General features: G+C 39.7%; 1 protein-coding gene across 2 annotated transcripts; it reads left to right on the forward strand.

Moving 5' to 3' along the window:
* The first annotated feature begins 1,284 nt into the window (after positions 1–1,284).
* Positions 1,285–17,761, forward strand: MBIP (MAP3K12 binding inhibitory protein 1). Of its 2 annotated transcripts, XM_033143297.1 has the most exons (9): positions 1,287–1,470; positions 5,574–5,684; positions 7,547–7,768; positions 7,874–7,970; positions 10,542–10,607; positions 13,178–13,330; positions 14,426–14,523; positions 15,449–15,487; positions 17,402–17,761. In XM_033143297.1, exons 1-9 carry the CDS (start codon positions 1,339–1,341, stop codon positions 17,504–17,506), a joined length of 1,023 nt encoding a protein of 340 aa, XP_032999188.1. In that variant the 5' UTR covers positions 1,287–1,338; the 3' UTR covers positions 17,507–17,761. The 2 variants fall into 2 exon arrangements, with proteins under 2 accessions (XP_032999197.1, XP_032999188.1); XM_033143306.1 differs by lacking the exon at positions 5,574–5,684 and having other exon boundaries at positions 1,285–1,470.
* The last annotated feature ends 457 nt before the right edge of the window (positions 17,762–18,218 follow it).

Raw genomic sequence — 18,218 nt, forward strand, 5'->3', positions numbered from 1 at the left:
TCCTGCACTGGGAGAAAGGCAGGATATAAAATAAATAAATACTTTCATAATGTTAACGCCCCAAGTCAATGAAGAGCACTGTGGAAGGGTTTCTTGCATCTTTTGCATGCAGAATATCCGAGGTTAAGTCCCTGACATCGCCAGGTAGGACTGGGAAAGATTCCCTGTTGGGAAACCGGGGAGTTACTGCCAGTCAGTGTAGGCAATACTGAGCTAGATGGTCAACTGGTCCAACTCAGTATAAAGCAGCATCCTAGGATCCTGAGCTCCTAAACCCTTGCATGCACTTCTCTCTTCATGGCAGTAGCAGTGCAAGAGCTAACAATCAGCAGGGCCTTTCTTCTGTCCTTAAGGAGTGAAACAGTGGTGTTAAGATGTGGCATGCTGCTCTAGGTGGATGCAGAGTTCTCTCCCCCACTCTCCATTTGAAGCTTTATTTTTGAAGAACCAGGGAAGCTCAGCACCAGATCTTGTGTAGATTCTGCAAGGGGGGAGCTGGTGGGACGGAATCTGAATGCTACTTGCCTTTAAAATTTAAAAGGAACAACAGATTATATTTGCATAGTATTCAACTTGAGTTCTTTATGAAAGGCTTACATTTAGTCATCTGCTTAAGAGGCATGGACCTTAGCAGTCGGCCCTTACTCTGACTTTGCTCAAGCAGACTGTTGTGTAACAGGCTCTGAACATACGTGCTCTTCTTTTCACTCAGCTGCTGTCCCCCAGGCGAATCCCTGGATTGTAAGCTGCTCAGGGCAGGTCTTGTCCTACGGTACACACACACAACAAACAAACAAACAAACAAACACATATACAGTAGACACACACAAACGCTTCACCGGATAGCTCAGTCGGTAGCGCAGAGACTCTAAATCCCAGGGTCTTGGGTTCGAGCCCCACGTTGGGTGAAAGATTCCTGTATTGCATAAGGTTGGACTAGATAACCCATGTGGCCCCTTCCAACTCTACAATTCAAACGTCTCCTTTTCCAGGTGCTTCTCAACGCAGCCACGCTTGGCAACGATCAAAGCGGCTGCTCCGCACCTCAGACAGCAGCTGGTGAGGAGCAAAGGTGTTCCCCTTGAGAAGGACCGTGTTTACACAGAGACCGTCAGGAGCCGCACCCGGAAAAACAGCGCGCCTCAGAAGCCCGGCAGCTCCGTCCTTCCATTCACCCATCGGTCACGTGAGTGGGCGGGGCCCTAAAGCAGCTCCGGAGGTGAGCCTTCCTCCGTCATCCGCGAGCGACGAGGCGCGAGGGGCGGAGGGAGGGAGAGGCATGGCCCCCGCCGCCGCCGCCGCCGCCGTGCCCGGGGCTGTTTGTTGTGGGCGACTGTTATGGCCTCCGTCGTGGGAGAGGCCGACTCCGTCCCGCCCGAGGTCTCCGCCCCGCTAGGGGACTCCTCCGAAGAGGCAGCCGGAGAGGTCTTGAGAGGCGCCCTGCGCTCGCTGCCGGCGCTGGTGGGGCAGGTTAGTTTTGCGGGGAGGGAGCCAGCGCAGCAGCAGCCGTGCTTGGCGGCGGAGGCAGGAGGGATGAGGGGCAGTTGCCACCGCCGTGGAAACATCCTCTGCGAAAGAGGCGGGCGGGCGAAAGGGGAGGCTTCTCTAAAAGAGGGAAATAAATGGGAAATAACCCAGCTCCGATCTCGCTGCACAAGTTTCCCGAAAGACGTGTATCTGTACAACACAATCGTGTTTAAATAGTTTTAAAGGAGTCTCTCCATGGAAAAGAGGCTTATTATTAAGCCTAGCTAGTGCTTCATGGCTCCCTTCCCACGTTTTCTCCGTCACGCTTCGCGTATCTGAACATCGAACCGAGCTTACCAAACCTAAGCTTGCTACTGCTTGGAAGCAACTGCTATTGATTTCCGCAGGAACCTCTTGCCACCCTCGATGATTGTTGTTGCTGTCTGCTGACATGCATGTCCCACAGAAATCAATAGGATTACAAGGGACATTTTAATCCTCACATCTTTCCTAGTGGGGTGTTGCTTTCATATATTTCATTTAGCTTTTCAGGCTCCAGTTTTCTTTGATGCATTTGGTACATTGCACTTCCCGCCACACCCCCACCACTTACCAGTGTGTAATGAGTCGGACACGACTGAACGACTGAACAACAACAACAACAATGTAAATCTGCAAATTTGGGAACCTATTTTGTATATGGCTCTTCTACTCTTTTTTTTCCATAATAACCTTCGTTATTTTGACGTGTGACACTGGCACATGGGTGGCCGACACACAAACAGTAGTCCATCTGCAGTGAACAAATGTAAGTAGTCGAAGAACTGAGTTCAAATTTGGTTTACACATTGTAAGGAAGGGGAGCAAAAATCCCATGTGAAACTCAGCATTCTGTAATTGCCTTTTTTGCCACCTTTTTAAATGCCTACATACACACATTTTACAGCCTGCCTTTCTAAAAGATAGGAATCTCTTGTTTTAAGGCTTGTGTTACAATGACTCTTAAAAAACCTCTGCTATTAACCTAGGTAAAATGTAACAAATACCCTCAAAATGTCCTCAAATTCTTCTCTTGCATCCTTGAGCATTTGCATGCATTTCAATTAAACAGAAGCACATATTGATTGAGTAGATAAATGGTTTATTTCTATCTGCATTGATGGTAAGATGGCTGCTGGAGTGTAGTATCACTTCTAGTGTCCAAACTTTTTAAAAAAGTGAATTGAAAGTGGGAGAGGATGAAGAGAGAAGCCATAAGAATTCTTTACAATGCGGAAAGGATCTTTTACAGAGACAGATAATTAAATGATTCAATAGCTATAGTTTCAAGAAGTGGTTTGATCAAGGAACTTTAAGGAGGAAATAGAAATTGATCAGAGTCAATAAACAGTGTCATGTTACGTCTTTTGTTAAACTACATGAAGTGGGTGGAAATTAGTTAGATGGAAACTAGTTGTCTGGCTTTTTGAAGTGGCATTTTCTCCAATGGATAAAGGATTAGATTTAGATCTGGGAAATATGGGCTCAAGTCTTCATTGCTGTTTTGGATTTATTTTGTAGCCTTGGCCACTTATCATCATCAGTTCCCCTTCTCTTAAGATGGTATTACAGAAATATTGTTTCATTTGCAATGAAGATTGTAAACAATTTTCAACATTGGTAGTTTAATCCTAAATATATCTGCTCAGAAGTAAGTCCCATTGACATTGGTGGGTTTTAACTCTGCATACAGCAATCTTAAGTGTAGGGGAAAGCAACGTGGTGGATCCGTTGTTTTCATCCCAAGCCTTGCTGCTTTGGCAGACAACTGGGGGACTGGTTTCTATAATTTTTATTTATGCAAAATGAAGTCTATGCTGGCACCGCTGAAGGCCCTGAGAATTATTCCCTATGGGGATATACAGAGCTTTGGATCCATCCCATCAAAAACTGCCCAGTAATACAGTGGTACCTTGGGTTACAGACGCTTCAGGTTACAGACTCCACTAACCGAGAAGTAGTACCTTCTCAGGATGTGGACAGAAATCGTGCGGCGGCAGCGGGAGGCCCCATTATCTAAAGTGGTACCTCAGGTTTAGAACATTTTCAGGTTAAGAACGGACCTCCAGAATGAATTAAGTTCTTAACCTGAGGTACCACTGTACTGTGTTAAGGCTTTTCCTTTTCTACTGCTGGTAGAAGCCAGCAGAGGGACATATATGTGCCATTCTAACACATTGCCAATCCAGTCATCATAGGAACACTGGATGGTACCATATACCAAGTCAGATCATTGGTCTCAATATTGTCTACATTGACTGACAGCAGCTCCCCTGGGTTTCAGACCTATCTGGAGCTCCCAGGAATTGAACCAGGGTCCTTCTAGGTGCAAAGCAGATGCTCTGCCACTGAATTATGGCCCTTCTTCATGCTGTTCAACATGGCGCGGGGTAAGGATAGGAGTTCACTTAAAGTGTCTTTGGAATTGCAACCTAAAAGTGCTACATAAAGTAATGTCTGCGGGAGGAAACCAGTGTAAATAATTTGGTAAAAATCTTCCTCCCAATTTTGGTGGCCTCAGTTGAAATTAAAAATTTCAATGAAATATTTTCACATAGGATACAGAGAGAGAGAGAGTGTACCGTATGCTGAAGTGTATCATTATTTTAAAATAGAAAATATCCACCATTAGTACTGAGCTTATCCCCATTTTTGAGAACATCTTCTGAACTCCCAAGGGCATCCATGGGAGAAGCAGAACATATGAGAAAAGTTGCACAAGACATGGGTGCAGGGAAAGTGAAAATGGGAGCATCAACTACTTCCATATCTTTTATTTTAAAAGCTAGTAATATTCAAATATATATAGGCCGAGGGCCTTCTGGCGGTTCCCTCACTGAGAGAAGTGACGTTACAGGGAACCAGACAGAGGGCCTTCTCAGTAGTGGCTCCCGCCCTGTGGAACGCCCTCCCACCAGACATCTGAAGGCAGCCCTGTTTAGGGAAGTTTTATTCTGTTTTTAGCGTTCTGTTGGGAGCCTCCAAGAGTGACTAGGGAAGCCCAGCCAGATGGGCGGGGTATAAATAATAAAATTATTATTATTATTATTATTATGCAGCACAAAAATTGTGACTGCTTAAAATATGAGATGCAAATCATCAACACATGCAGGATTATATCCAATAATTTTGCACATCATACTTAAAATGACACTAGTAATTCCTGCTACCTAATGAGTGCACAATTATGCCATAGTAGAAAATTTCAATATATATATGCTTCAGTCCTCTGAAGAACATATCTCTTTTATATGTAGAAAAAAGTGGCATATTTTCCCCTGGTCTTGGAAATAATCTGTTAAATGGCTTCTGGTTTCCTAGGCTGCTTTTGCCTGCCCCACTGTTGCTCATAATATTGGAGAACCCTTCACCCCAAAGTGCTCGGAGTGTACTAAATATTTCAGTTGAGGGAAAACACTGGTGGAAACCACAAATAATGTGTCCCAAATTGTTAAACTCCTGCCCAAATTCCACCTCTGTATTTACATATAGCATAAATAGGGCATGTCTGAAGTAAGAATATTGAAAAATCCTCAAAAGCAATGATGTCCAGGAACAGGGGGTTAAGTTTCTAGACTCAAAATGACAGTAATTTTTAGCAGAAAAAATAAAACTACAGTAATTAATGGAAATCTATGCAGTTAACTGTCACATGTGCTCCATTAGAATGTCACCTCAGAACATGATTGTTATAAAACTTGAGTTGATTAACCTGCAGATTCCTCTGTCATTAGAAGTGAGAATGACAACTAGCTTAGATAGTAATATATTTATTCTCTATAAATTTACCTGAGGACTAGTAACATAGTTCAGAAGTAACAGTTGCCAGGAAGCAACAGCAGGAGATGACTTGTATTGAAGGCCTGCTTGTTTGCTTTCCATAAGCATTTGCTTGGCCAGTGTGGGAAGCAGGCTGCCAGACTTGGTAGTAGACCATTGGCCCGATTCAGTCTGTTCTTGATGCTTTCGACTGATGTGAAATTCCCATTTAACTCTTAGGCTGTTTGTGGTTGGAAGGGCTGTTGCGTTGAAGCCCTCTTGTGACATGATTTGTTTCACTTTTGAAGCTTAATATTGGAGAAGATGTGGTGAAAATTAACATCGACTGGAGCAAGCTTCAAAGTACATCACCCACGTTGCTCTTTACTGCTCTGCAGCAGCATATATCAGGTTTACAGGTAATTTTTTTTTTATTGGAACTTTAAAAACTCAGCTCTCTCAGAGTAATCCTTAAATGCAGAACCTCGGCTCCGCAGTTTGGGATGCTGTGTAAGGAAATGGTGCGTGTTACTGTATTGTGCACCTGAGGTTCCACTGTGCTTTCTAAAAGATTTAAACCTGTTACCTTAAAACAATTATCAGAAGGATTGTGGGAATAGCATTGCAAGCTACTGTGGATAAGTAGATTGCGCAAATGCAGTCCTGTTGATTTCTACACTTCCATTGTAAATGCAGTACATTTCCATCTGTGGTGGGTTATAATTAAGCAATAACACGGCAGGTGTGTGTCATGCTATGATAATGATTCCATGCGTTGGGTGAGTTCTGCGGTTCGTAGAGTGCTTTCAGTGGATCAAGAAGTGGCATTATCCCAGCATGATGCATCCTGGTGTGTGTGTCTGCAATTAACCATATTTCCAGCACAGATTTCCCCCCCAAAGAAACTTCTTAGATATTTAATCTTTCATCTTGTCAAGTAACCAGTTGCTCTGTGTTACCCTATTTATTTGACATTTAAAAACCATTAATAATCTGAAGTTGCACTACTTGCCTTGTTCCTTGTTTTTGGATGTCATTTTGGATTGCATGCTAGCACAGTTCTTGTGGTGTCTGTGTGATGCCACAATGAGAATATATTAAACTGAGGTGTGGCCTGTCACAACATCTCCTTTGCAAGTTCTCTTGGGAATAAAACAGAATGATGTTGGTTCATTTCCTGTCTGTCTTTGTGGGGGCTTGTATAGCAGAAATTTCCAGCTGATTGTGCCATCATTCTAAATAATGTATATATGAAAAGCTTTTTAAAAAAGAAAAGAACTTGTAAGGGCAGTGAGCACAACAAGTGCTCTCATGCAATTGTTTCTTAGTATGAGAACTAATAACCTTATGAGTGGATGTTAGTATTTTGTTACTGTTTTTTCAAACAATTTGATAGTGCCAACCGAAGTAAAATCCCAATCTTGTAGCTACAAATAAGGAATAAACATTAAGCTCAATTAAATGGAAGTGGGGGGAATTGCTGATGTTGTAAATCACTTCACAGTTTTTGATTGTTTGCATGTTTTGCAAGTACTGTTTTTTGCTGGCTTGCTGTCTAGCCCTTTTATTGCAGGTTCTTTAAAAGTGTAACAGAAGAATTGATGAACTAACTTGTATTTGGGTTTATTTTGTTGCATGACTTTGCATGGAAAATGCAAAGGATATAAATAGGGTTTTTTCTTAATGTTGAGAAAAATAAGGTGCATTTATTTTGCTTCTCTGGTTATTGGCTGTGTTGGGAGATGCATGAGCCTGGAGTACAATGTTTGTATTCTCTCATGCATTTTGGGTGGCTGAGTTTCAAGTGGAGATGCTGCCAGTGATGTAGTGTTAAAGCAAGAGCTTTAACAGAATGAGAGTCTTGGCTCTCATGTTAAGGAGGAAAAATACTTAAGCCTTAATGTTCTGGGTAAGCATTTGAATGGCATGTAAATTAAGTGGCATTGGTGCCAAAGGGTGCTGCTTTGATTTGGTACAAAACAGATGAGTAACAGGCAGATTTTCTCAGATAGTCTGGACCCTCCAGAGGTTGTTTTTTTTAAAAAAAAAAATACGCAGATTAGTAAAAGGCACTGATAGGAAGGGCAGTGACACTTAGAGATGTTGTATTTTAATTCTAGTTTGATTGGATTATGTACACAAAGGTGATGGCATATGGCCTCTACAATTATTTTAAGAAGCTTGCTTTAGAGATTCCAGTTAAGAAAAAGTGTTCTGTCAGTTTGAATCCCATCTCTCTCTCTCTCTCTCTCTCTCTCTCTCTCTCCTTTCTTTTGTTTAGCCATTTATAGAAAAACTCCAGTCTTTGATTAAAGAAGAAAGCACTGTACCCATTGATGATTCCAGTAAGACAGAAGGTGGAAAGTGTGAGACTAATTCAAATGTAATAGAAAAAGACTTGCAGATGGAAGTGACACATGCAGCTTTTGGTTCTGCAAGCCTGAAAGAGGCTCATGTTGATTTTGACCCAGAAGTAGTGCAAATAAAAGCTGGGAAAGCTGAAGTGAGTGAGTCTTTGGCCACTTTTTTTTTTAAAACTAGACCACCACCACCCCATTTTGAATGGAAATAATGAAATCTAAATACAAGTTGTCCCTGTCACCTGCAGATTGAAAGACGAATATCAGCCTTCATTGAAAGGAAGCAAGCTGAGATCAATGAAAACAATGTCAGAGAATTTTGCAATGTTATCGATTGTAATCAAGGTAGCTGTCCACTTGTGGTTTAATTTTCTTACCCTTTTAAATGTGATCTCTTGCCCTATTATTTGAACAGCTCTTTAAAAAAAATATTGAAAAAAGAGCAATGTTACGTAATTAACCATGTAAAAGGCATCAGTTAGGCAAAATGTAAAGAGAGTCCTAGTTTACAACACCTTGATCTGTACTCATTTATAATTCAGTCCCAGTGACTTCAAATAAACTTATTTCCAGTGTAATCTAATTTTATTCTAGGGTATTCTCAATAACTGTAGTGGCATACAGAAATGTAAATGATTTCTAGACTGCACCCTTAACTAAGAATATGGCTTTTCTAAAAAATATTTTGGGGAAAGCTATATGGGGTATGAATGGAGTCCCCTTCCTTACCAGAAATCAATCTGAGCAAGTCTGTGTTTACTCGGTTTTTTAATCTGTTCTCTTCTTATTAATTGCATTTTAGTGTAAGTAACTGCACTGAAATGTATCATAAAAGTGTTTAAATAATGTGCACTAGTAATGATTCTTAAAATGTGAGGAGAAAAGTATGCTCTTGATGAAGTATAACTTCTGGATTTCATCATTTAGATGTACTGAAGGAGATAAGCATGGTTGTTAAAGTCCTCTAGCTTGTCATTGATATTTCCATTTTATACATGGCCATCACTTGTCCAACACACCACATCCCTCAGAAACTACATTTCTCTCTTTCTGTACCAGTGACCAAGATCATACCACTGCCCAAGTTATCTTTCATCATCAGTGGTATTGCTTTCTGCGTATTAAAAGCCCAACTCTGAACATGAAATTTCCCCACCTGTGCTTTTAATTATTATTAAAATAGATGAGAAAAATGGAATACAGCAATCACATGAATCATGTCATGAATAAAATCAAAATCAAACAATAATACAGTACATATTTGTGATATGCCTGCAACACAAATTCCATAGTTTTATAAACAGAGCAAGATTCCTCAGTATCTTAAGAAAGGCAAATAACCATTTCAGTATTTTGATCATATTGTCTTTTCCAAAAGGTGACATATTCAATTGGTAAAGTTGTACTTCACACTTCTTAAACCTTATGAAATGTGTAAGCTTCACCATCCATATACAATAGCCATGTATACTCATAAGTAAGTCTCCTTTAAGTTCAGTGGGCTTGCTTCCAGGAAAGTGTTTATATGATTGTAGCCTTAATCATTCTTCAGTAGGTTTTTTCTGTTCTCTCCTTGGAAACAATTTCATTTTTTTCAGTAATTAACATGTTAGTTACCACTTTTCTCTATTCATATCTTACACCATTTTTATATAACCCGGTGCATTATAAGTTTGCCCTCTTATTTCCTTGATTATAGCAAAAAGTCTGACCCCAAATAAAACATTTTGGCAAAAACAAACCACCAATTATCAAAGTCATCAGCAGAACTGACAGTTTCTTCAGTGCCTATCGTCTTGTATTAAATGCATCTGTCTCAATTTACCTTGTGCTGTATACCACCTGCACATGATTTTAAAGTGATTTCCCCTTAAATTAGTTGATATAGAATACTTGATTTCTTGTGTAAATACATACTCACATGAATATTCTATAATATCACTGCTTAAATATTTTCCTCGTCTAGTCTAAATTTATGTTCAGTGGGACCTTATGTTTTGAGGAAATGATAATGTTCAGAAAATAAACCTTTGGTTTTTACCAGATTTTTTATACCTATATCTATAGTGTGTGTGTATATATATATATAATTTCAAAACTTGTTTAATTTTAACCAAGTGTTTACTAATCCATTCTATTACAAAAGCATTTAACAGAAAACATGATATAATTCCTCACGCACATGACTTTAGAAAGTATCCATCTTTAAAATAAGAATAAAAATAAATTATTTAAATGAGTGCCTTGCCCAAACAATTAAAGTAGCCATAAATTCACTGCATTTAAGAGTATCATTATAAAAACAAGTCTAATTGAAAAACAAATCATCTTATCCTTATCCTAAATATTTGACACAGGATTATTACCAATATTTCTTCCTCTCTCTCTCTAAGCTGCACACTTGGAACATATAAGATTTTACCTTTCCTATACGGAATTCCAACATAAGTTCTGGATCTTTTAACATTGAAAGCTGAGCACTCCTGGAAATCAGCATTTGTTAAGTGTTAATGGGGTTTTTACTTTTTAAAATATTAATAGAACGGTATAATTAATAACTGCTAAACGTGAAGAGCCTAAAATGTGGATATTATTATTGTCCCTAGAAAAAGCAATCTCAGTAATCTGTATATGAGTAATCTGGCCTACAGTAAGAAAGACCAAGTTTGAACATCAGCATAGAGTGTTCTGTGCTTTTAGGTTGAAATCCAATTTTAGTCATATTTGAGGTATATAATAGAATGAAATCAGTAACTTGAGTAAAGTCCATTGATTTCAGTGGGTCTACTCAGAATATGACATAATTGGATACTGCATCTTATTTAGGTATGTTAGCTGGCTGTGTTAAGCCTCTGGAGTGAAGTGTGGGCTTTTAAAATGACTGCACTAATGATCACTTATTAAAAACACCCTTAGAAAACAGTTGTGCGAGGACTGATGCAGTGTTCACACCTTACCCAGGATTCAAAAGTCATGTTAAGGGTAAGTACTATTTATCATTATCTGTCAGTGTATTTAATGAGGGATTTTGTCCTCTAAAGTAACCCTTTAAAAAAAGAAGAGCCAATACAATTAGTATAGGCAAGAGTGAACTAGATATTCACTTGATAAAGGAAGATGTCTCTCTTTCTAAGATGAGACATCAATTGAGGCGATATACCTAGTCCAACGCACGTTTATTCAGAAAAAAAAGTTCCCAACTGAGTTGTGGGATTACAGCATCTGTTCATTTTCTAAGCCAATGACAGACATTTTGTTCAGCTGCATTAGAAATGTTTGACATTTTATATTAAATTTAGCTTTTCAGAAACAAGTGCTAGAAACTTGGGTTGGGGAGATGATTTTTTTTATTACTATTATTTAAAAAAATATCCAGCTGTGATTTTAAGCACACGTATTAGGAAACAAATCCCATTGAACTCAGCAGGACTTGTTTTGAAGTAAGTAGGCTTGTGATCAGACTGTCAGCATTTTACAAAGGACTGTGGCTACTGTGGTAGAAAATGGCTTTTGGATGAAAGTTGTCTTGCATTATTATATCACTGATTCTCTAATTGCCCTTGTAGAATGGTCAGAAGCTTTATTCTTTAGGAAAGCTTTTGGACCATAAATGGTTGTTTTGCTTTTGAAGTGGTTTTAATTGCTGTGATTAAATTATTTTTTTCATAGTTTTGTTCTCCCTCTTTCACACCCTCCTGTTTTAGTGAGTTATTGCTCCTTTATTGCCATTTATTGCCTTTTTAAAAATAAAAATAAAAATGCTAGGTTATTTAACTTGGTGGTGCTAAACACATTGGGCTTGTTGAGGAAAAGTAGGATATAAATGTTGTAAAGAAACAAATCAGTGGCTAGCTTTAAAAAAAAATAAAGATGGCAGTGTGAAAAGTTCAAGGAGTAATTCTCTAGAATAGTTGTCTGGAGCAAAGGTGGGGAACTTGTTTGACTCCAATCTCCCATCACCCTCTGCCCCGGCCAGCATGTTCAATGGTCAGGAATGACCATTGCTGTTATCCAGCAATGTCCGGAGAATCAAATGATATTGCTCCCTCTTTGTCTCTTTTGTGGAGCGTTTATTGTGGGAGTCTGGGACTCCTGCTAATTGTATTCTTGGGGGGGGGGGGGTGAAGAGCAGATGAGTCATTTCTATTAAGCTGAGCACCACATAATCTTTAGTACTTAATAGTTGCTAATTTACCACATTGGAAGTAAGTTCTGTCATGCAATTTCTAATTGGAGGTGTTTTAGGTTAGTGTAGAATCACAGTACAGTACAAGAACAATGCAAAGCCTATGAGATAGTCATATTTATTTTTCCCAGCATGAAGCGTACAAACAGCAGGAGTATTTGAGTCAGTCAGTAAGGAAGAGTAATTGAAGAATTCAGAAGTTAGGTGTCTTGTGCAGTTTAGCCACCACCAGAGTCGAATGTGGAACATTACAGCTATATTCTCTAACTATTATTATTATTATTATTATTATTATTATTATTATTATTATTTGTACCCCGCCCATCTGGCTGAGTTTCCCCAGCCACTCTGGGGGGCTCCCAATCGAGTGTTAAAACAATACAGCATTAAATATTAAAAACTTCCCTAAACAGGGCTGCCTTCAGATGTCTTTTAAAAATAGCATAGCTGCTTATTTCCTTGACCTCTGATGGAAGGGCGTTCCACAGGGCGGGTACGACTACCGAGAAGGCCCTCTGTCTGGTTCCCTGTAACCTCACTTCTCACAATGAGGAAACCGCCAGAAGGCCCTCGGCGCTGGATCTCAGTGTCTGGGCTGAATGATGGGGGTGGAGACGCTCCTTCAGGTATACAGGACCAAGGCCGTTTAGGGCTTTAAAGGTCAGCACCAACACTTTGAATTGTGCTCGGAAACGTACTGGAAGCCAATGTAGATCTCTCAGGACTGGTGTTATGTGGTCCCAGCCGCATTCTGGATTGATTACAGTTTCCGGGTCACCTTCAAAGGTAGCCCCACGTAGAGCGCATTGCAGTAGTCCAAGCGGGAGATAACTAGAGCATGCACCACTCTGGCGAGACAGTCCGCGGGCAGGTAGGGTCTCAGCCTGCATACCAGATGGAGCTGGTAGACAGCTGCCCTGGACACAGAATTAACCTGCGCCTCCATGGACAGCTGTGAGTCCAAAATGACTCCCAGGCTGCGCACCTGGTCCTTCAGGGGCACAGTTACCCCATTCAGGACCAGGGAGTCTCCCACACCCGCCTGCCCCCTTTCTTCCAAAAACAGTACTTCTATCTTGTCAGGATTCACCCTCAATCTGTTAGCCGCCAACCATCCTCCAACTGCCTCCAGACACTCAAGCAGGACATTCAACGCCTTCACTGGTTCTGATTTAAAAGAGAGGTAGAGCTGGGTTCCATCTGCATACTAAGGAAGCAGCCCTGGGAGTAGTCTAAGTAAACACTGGGGCTTACTTTTCTAGTAAAATTAATGAAATTGCACTGTCAAAAATATTTTCCTAGCAAGTAATCCTTGTTTGTTCCTTCCATGTGTGTAAAATATTCATCTTGTACTTCTTAAACCTAGTTTCTCGAGTTGTAAACACCTACGGCCCGCAGACTAGAAGTGACAGTGCTCATGGGTCCAGTCATAAAGCTAACTCCCTTTCTCGTGATTGTGGGAATCAGGCTGTAGAAGAGAGGCTGCACAACATTGAAGCACATTTAAGGTTGCAAACAGGTTTGTAGAGAGTTTGTTATCTGTGCATGCAAATAATTTGTATTTGTGCCCTCAGTTGTGAGTCATTCAGAAGTATAAATTCAAAGTGTAACTATAGAGAAGGCTACACTTTTATCCCTGGTGTCATATTTCTTACTTTTGGACTTCAAAATTTGGGAGTGTACTGGCTGAAGAATGATGAGACAAGGATTAGAATTGTTCATGTAAAAGCACTATGCATTGCATTTCCTTCTCTCTTTTTGTCCCCTCCCTCAAAAAAAATCTGTAGGAATTACTTGTGCAAGTGTTTAGTCTAGTTGGATACACCACTCAGTGGCTGGTGGTCTTTGACATGTTTACATGTTGATCACTGTCAGACAGCTTGCTGGGCAGCCTAGCATGTTCATTATTAGCCTCTTCCTAATATAAGGAATGGAAAGAAAAATTCACTAAGTTCTTGTAAAGATCCAAGAGAGGAATTATACTCAGGGAGATATATATAGTCTGCAAATCTAAATGTGTGCATTTTATTTTTCATGCCGGTCATGTTTCACTTCCAATACAGTATGTCCACAAAATTTTGAAGTAGAAGTGTAAGGACTCTGGCATACGGTTCTTCAGATGGAAAAATGTCACAACTCACAACAATAAGTGCAGTTCAAGGTCCCTTTGCAGAAATCCTGATCAGTGGTTTCATTAACTCTGCTTTGATGGAACATAATGGACAGAGTTATATTTTCAAAGAACAAGAAGTAAAATACAAGAGGAGATTAATTTATTTTAAACAAAGCAAAATATTAAACCTATGTCTTTTTGCAATTACATTCAGAGCCCTGGATCACCACATGTATATAAACAATGCACTTCCCATGCCCAATCTTGGAGTCCTGCCTTGCTAGGATTCAGCAGGTCTTGGCACCAGAGTATTGCTATTTAATGTTGTATGTTTTCCCTCCTATGCACCCATGGTTATGTTCACATCTTGGTTGAGAGATTAATCTTAAAGACTATACTGAAGTTTTCTTTTTCTTTTTTTGAATGTTTCTAGTCACGCTAGCTTTTCATATCTATCTATCATCTATCTATCTATCTATCTATCTATCTCCCATAATACAGGTGGACCAGTGCCAAAAGACATCTATCAAAGAATAAAAAAGCTGGAAGATAAGATTCTTGAATTGGAAGGAATGTCTCCCGAATATTTTCAATCTGTGGTAAGTCTAACTCTGTTGCGCTTAATAAGGTGCACAAAGCAAAGTATGTGGAGGTTCTCTATGATTAAAAAAAACATTACTTCACTCTAGCCATTTTGTTCCAGGCACATAGTTTTCTGCTGTACTTTCCCAGCTCCACCGACTGTCTTGTTCATTTCTCTGGAAGGGACAGCTCTTCATGGTTCTCTCTACTGAGGACAGCTGGGCTACCAGGAGATACAATATGTTCTATGTACACACTGGAGAATTCATGAGGAATTTGTTTTGGGAAGATGGACTATTTAAAAAAAAAACTGTACAGAGTATTTTCCTCTTACAAAGGTGAAAATATTTCCTCAAGAGCTAATTTACTCATTTGGTTTTAAACACACACACACACACACACACACACACACAGACGTATTCCAGGACTCAGGATACAGAAAATTAGGAATGAAGCCTGACTACAGTCCTCTGTGGTTTGCTTGCTTTTTGCTGGTAGGTTTTCCAGTCTAAAAGAGCACACACGCTAGGGTTGGTTAAAAACTCACTGGGCAACTGTTTGGGGAAGTAATGAATCCAGCACCCACTCCTGCACAGCTGCTCAGCAGGATTTAATATGTGTGTGAAACCTCAGCTGTTGTATGAAAAAGGGGAGCCACATGTTGATAGTCCATCAATGCAGGTGGTTCCCCATCTTTTTGCACGTAACGTGTTCCTAGCAGTATTGGAGTAAGCAAATTTTATATAGGAGAGGATTCAGGTGCTCACATTTCTCTTCAATAGAAAACGGAAGCCCTATGTGAAGGATGGGCTCCAGGTTGCTGCCTCTTTCATTATGATGAGGAAAAAATTATTGTCCTTTATTGTTTTTGTAATACAAAAGAAATATAGTAGAGAATCTGCTTTACTTATATTTGGACTTTTGGGTTGGTCTTTTTTTCAGAATTTGTCTGGCAAGAGAAGGAAAATCCAACAAAACCAAGTGAGTGCTGCTAACCTGTGCATTTCTTGCAATTAAAAATCAAGAGATTTATAACCTTTGGTAGTCCTCTACCCTCAGCTTGCTTAAACTAGAATAGACGCACCAGAAACCTCTCCGCAACACGTGCATTTTCTTTGTCTCTGTTAACTTAGCATATATTTTAGCACTGTTAAACATTTCATTGTCACATAAGCTTAAAGATAGGATGGACTCGTATGGCACAGTGGCCCCAGCCAAAAAACCCTTCTCCTATAATCATAGCTCCAGGCACCTTGGGGAGTGCTTAAATCTGCTTCGGAGTCCAATCTGCTGGATTGCATGGGAAACAGTAACATCTCACATCTCGCATAGTCCAGCCAATCCTCATGGGAATCAGAATCCAGTGTTCCCATAGGTGTGTGGAGCTCCAAACATGGAACAGTGATCTTTGGTGACAGTTCCATGGCATTCCACAAACATTTGAATCTGTCCTAAGACAGGATCTATTTATTTATTTATTTAGATTTAAATCAAAGCATCAGTCCTTCTAAGTTCTCTAGCAGCACAGTCCTGTGCGTGTTCACTCAGTTCCCTTGTACACTGTGAAATTTACACCTAACTCCCAAGAGTTTGGATTTGATATCCCGCTTTATCACTACCCGAAGGAGTCTCAAAGCGGCTAACATTCTCCTTTCCCTTCCTCCCCCACAACAAACACTCTGTGAGGTGAGCGGGGCTGAGAGACTTCAGATAAGTGTGACTAGCCCAAGGTCACCCAGCAGCTGCATGTGGAGGAGCGGAGACGCGAACCAAGTTCCCCAGATTACGAGTCTATCGCTTTTAACCACTACACCACACTGGCTACCCAAATAAATGTGCATAGGGTTACACTGGATCTAAATTCTCAGTATCAGAAATCATCTTGGTAGTTTATAGATATTAAATTAACCGTGACTTTTTCCTCTCTCTCTCAGATTCTTCTTATCCTAGCTAAAAAACATTAGGAGTCTTCTTCATAATTACCACCATAGTCATAGGGAAAATTCAGATGTATAGTAAATCATGATTTATTAAGCCAGTGATAAGCATCCTACACACAGAGACTTCCCTTACATGCCAACTTTGTAGCTTGTTTTATGGTTTCTTTAACTGCAGTTTCCTATTACATCAGAAATGGAAAACTGTGGTCTAACTTTGGACTCCAGACTTCAGTATGAAAGCAGTCTTTCATACTGTGATCTGTGGCCCAGGATTAAACCACAGTTTAACATTTTTTTAGGACTGCCAGAAGCCATACCATATCTGATGTAAAGTGAAACTGGTTTATGTAACCTCAATGAAAGTGGCGAAATTGGCAAATACAGTAAGAAGAGTGGGGTGAACATGAATAAGATGCTGATTTTCTAGATTCTATCATGAAAAGCAGCACGGAGTGATCCTGAAAAGGGCACTCAATCTCTTCTCATATGCAATCGCCACAGCTAGAGTGGTATATGTGAAAAAATGGAAAGAAAAAGAGATACCCATAAAATAAATATGGCAAAATAAATTTATAGAATACACACAATTAGTAACTATGACCGCGAAACGAGTGGAAGTGTTTTGAAGACTATCTCAGAGGATATAATAGTTTAACCTACAAGTAGGAATGAACATAGGAACAGCAGATCACATTAAATAAAGGAAGATTTGAGACGAAGATGGGTGGAATAATAGAATTTGCAGCCGAGAAAAAACTGCCTAGAGATGGACTGGGAAGTCTGAGGATAAGAGATAATGATGAATCTTGTATGGTGTATATATATGTTGCAAAAGTGCATAAACAAAAAGAAAAGCAGCAGTCTTTTTTTATAAAAATAAGGGGGGGGGACTAGAGTGTTTCAAATGTTTATGCAACAAATCCAAGATGTTAACCTCTTTTTTTCTGAATGACAGAACTATTCTTTGGCTGAACTTGATGAGAAGATCAATGCACTTAAGCAAACATTGCTGAGAAAAACAAATGAAGGGAGGCCCAAGGTTGTTGATCAGCTTCTTTGAGTACAGTGATGTGACTTCATCGTGCTTTCATGTGTACTTAACTCCTTTAGACTGCCCAAGTACTGTTTATCTAGGCACTCTGTGGAAATGAAACATTACATATGAACCAGTCAAATTCTTATTGGAAACCTAGGTCAAGTGAACTTTTTTTCTTCAAAATGAAGAATGTTTTTAAACGTAGCCTTGTAAATGTCTCTTCCCTTCTGATGGAAAGGAGGGTCTGTAGAAACAATAAAAAGAAAACCATACATCTTGTATGTGATGCCTGTGGCTCAGAATGCCTCTTTAATAAATGTAGTTTTATCCAAAGAGTAGTGCGAAACATGATTGTTCATATAATTCGTATAGCTTTGTGAAATAAAGAGTTATATGTAGAAAAATTAAGCCAGCTTGCTGCGGTCTGGGTATCATTGGGAATTTCATGGTGCATTTAATGGGATGAGGGATTTCTTGAAGTAGGAAAGTAAACTGACATATATCACTAGGTGATACTGTTATGAGTGATACTGTTTGTTCATGAGTTAATACTGAATGCTTATAGAAGTGAAATCCTTAGGACTATATCAAAAGAAGAAGAAAAGCAACTGTGTTACACTGAACTAACTCTTTCCACACACGTTACCTTCACATAGGCTTTTTGAACTCTGTGTGATGCCAGTCTTGTCTTGACATCATAGACTCAGAAGAGTTACTAGTGACCTAAAAGAGCTTC

This window comes from Lacerta agilis, chromosome 1 (assembly GCF_009819535.1).
Source record: "Lacerta agilis isolate rLacAgi1 chromosome 1, rLacAgi1.pri, whole genome shotgun sequence".
Taxonomy (NCBI): domain Eukaryota; kingdom Metazoa; phylum Chordata; class Lepidosauria; order Squamata; family Lacertidae; genus Lacerta; species Lacerta agilis.